The 2,396-nt window shown below is 32.8% G+C and overlaps 1 protein-coding gene across 1 annotated transcript; it reads left to right on the top strand.

The window, feature by feature from the left end:
- The first annotated feature begins 549 nt into the window (after nucleotides 1–549).
- On the top strand, nucleotides 550–1,583 carry LOC146722870 (uncharacterized). The gene is made up of 3 exons (XM_085483710.1): nucleotides 550–597; nucleotides 1,079–1,310; nucleotides 1,433–1,583. The coding sequence occupies exons 1-3, from the start codon at nucleotides 550–552 to the stop codon at nucleotides 1,546–1,548; spliced, it is 396 nt and encodes a 131-aa protein (XP_085339836.1). The 3' UTR covers nucleotides 1,549–1,583.
- The last annotated feature ends 813 nt before the right edge of the window (nucleotides 1,584–2,396 follow it).

Here is a 2,396-nt window from a genome sequence, read left to right as displayed (position 1 = left end):
AAATATTTAAATTTATTACAAATACCTATTTATTACAAATACCTATAGTTATAAAAATGTAAAATATCTACCGTCTCTCTCTCTTTCCCTCTCTCTCTCTCTCTTTCTCTCTCTCTCTCCCTTCACTCTTCCTCTTCAACGTTTTAACTTCGTTTATCACTCCTTTCTCGTAAAGTTTTACGCCTTCGACTCCTTTTTTGTTGTGCTAATTTCATTTATTATAATATTTTCTATTTTATTTGATCTATCCATTATGACATTTAACGTAATTGAATATGAAACCAGCAACTTATATAATCATTTATTAAATGACTCACGTTAAAAAATCGAAACTTACTCCTAAAGAGTGATTTTTACAAAATCACACCAATAAGTAATTTTGAAAAAAATTGTGTTCGTATTTGTGATTATGTGTGCAATTCGTGTAAATAAACCTTTAATTTGTATGCCTTGACCATAGTAACATTTAAATTCAATATTCTTATTTTATACATACATTTCCTTCAACTTTTTTTAAATCAATGTGACACATAATACGGTTTAACCAAGATGTCTAAAGAGAGCAAGGAAAATGCATGCAGTTCAAATCAGCATAATGTAAGTAGATTTTAATTTTAGACAGAGAGATAGAGAGAAAGAGAAAGGGAGAATGAGAGAGAAAGAGAGAGAGAGAGAGAAAGCGTGTCTTAAAGAAAGAGGGAAGGAGAGAGAGAGATAGAGCGTGTGTCTTAAAGAGGAAGAGAGAGAGAGAGAGAGAGAGAGAGAGAGAGAGAGAGAGAAGAGAGAGAGAAAGAGAAGAAGAGAGAGAGAGAGAGAAAAGAGAGAGCGTGTGTCTTAAATGCAAAAGTGAGAGAGAGAAGAGAAAGAGAGAGAGGCGAGAGATATAGATAAGATCGAGTAGAGAGTCTAAGGATCGCGAGAGAGATCGACGAGATAGCTCTCTAGTCTCCATGATCTTCTATCTCTATCTCGCTCTACTGCTCCTCTTCCTCATTCTCTCTATCTTACCCTCTGTGTTTTTGGTAAAGAGAAAGAGAGAGAAAGAAAATTATTAATCTATTAATTCATCTATTTTTAGAATGAAGGTAGCGAAGATTTTAATTCCGAAAATAATCTATTAAACACGGAGGTACTACGGGAGTTAAAACGGCAACTGACCGCTGCTTTGGCCAAACAGCCACTACAACCTGAAGTGGCTGTTGATAATAATCCACAACCTGAGGTGGCTGTTGAAAATGTGCAACCTGAGGTGGCTACTGATAATCCACAGCCTGCAGTGTCAAAAGAAATGGAAAAAGATGAATTGCAACGTAAGTATCCATATTTATAAATATTTTTTTCTATTTATTTATCTATATAACCGTGACCTACTTTCACATTTATGGATTAATTCCCTTATAATATCAAAAATCTATGTATATTCTTTTTACAGTAAAAACTAAAGCTCGATGGGCAAGAGCAGGACGTGGCCGTGTACGCGGATGTGGCCGTGGACGCGGACGTGGTCGCGGACACGGAAATACTATTATTAACTATATAAATATGTAAATCTGTGTTATCTTGTTCAAAGCAGCAGACAATTACTGTTGAACCTATTTGTCTTAAATGAATTATTTTCTCAAAAAGTACTTCGCGCTACTTAAGTTATTTTAAAAAAATATATAAAATATACCTGAAATAAATTAATAATTTTTATGTATCTTTTTTTTAAGAAATACACACACGCACGCACACGCTCTCTCTCTCTCTCTCTCTCTCTCTCCTCTCTCTCTCCCCCTCCCCCCTTCTCTCTCCCTCTTCTCTCTCCCTTTCTCTCTCTTCCCCTCTCTTCCTCCCTTCCTCCCTCTTCCTCTCCCCCTCTCTCTTTCACTCACTCACTTACTCACTCTCTCTCACTCTCTCTCTCTCTGTCTCTCTCTCCCTCTCTTTCTCACTCTCATACTTCACTTTTTAGATAAATATCTGTAAATTAATATATATGTATAGAGATATATTTTTATTAAATAGATATATAGTAAATACATATTACGTATAATTTTAATAAAAAATTACATATTAAATCATACATTAGAAATAGACATTAAAAATTATTATAAAAAAAATCAATGAAATGAATCATTATGAATTCATATTTTTACATATCAAATTTTATTTTTTTTTATTTTTCTTATTCTTCTTTTCACCATCACTTATATCTTTTCGTTTCTTATCTTTTTTCCCTTCTTCTTTCAATTCTTTTTTCTTTATCTCCTGATTTTCAAATTCAAGTAGTGCTTGCAATAAAATTTCATCAAGCCCATCTTCAAGCACTGAAATTTTAAAAATTTAATTAGGTATCTATATGTATAATGTAGATTTATATAGATATAATTTAAAAAATATGCAATCAAAATATT

This window comes from Nylanderia fulva, unplaced genomic scaffold, assembly GCF_048542155.1.
Source record: "Nylanderia fulva isolate GAGA-0341 unplaced genomic scaffold, ASM4854215v1 Scaffold260, whole genome shotgun sequence".
Taxonomy (NCBI): Eukaryota; Metazoa; Arthropoda; class Insecta; order Hymenoptera; family Formicidae; genus Nylanderia; species Nylanderia fulva.
Note: the sequence above shows the minus strand (reverse complement) of the source record. Positions and strands in the feature narration are given on the sequence as shown.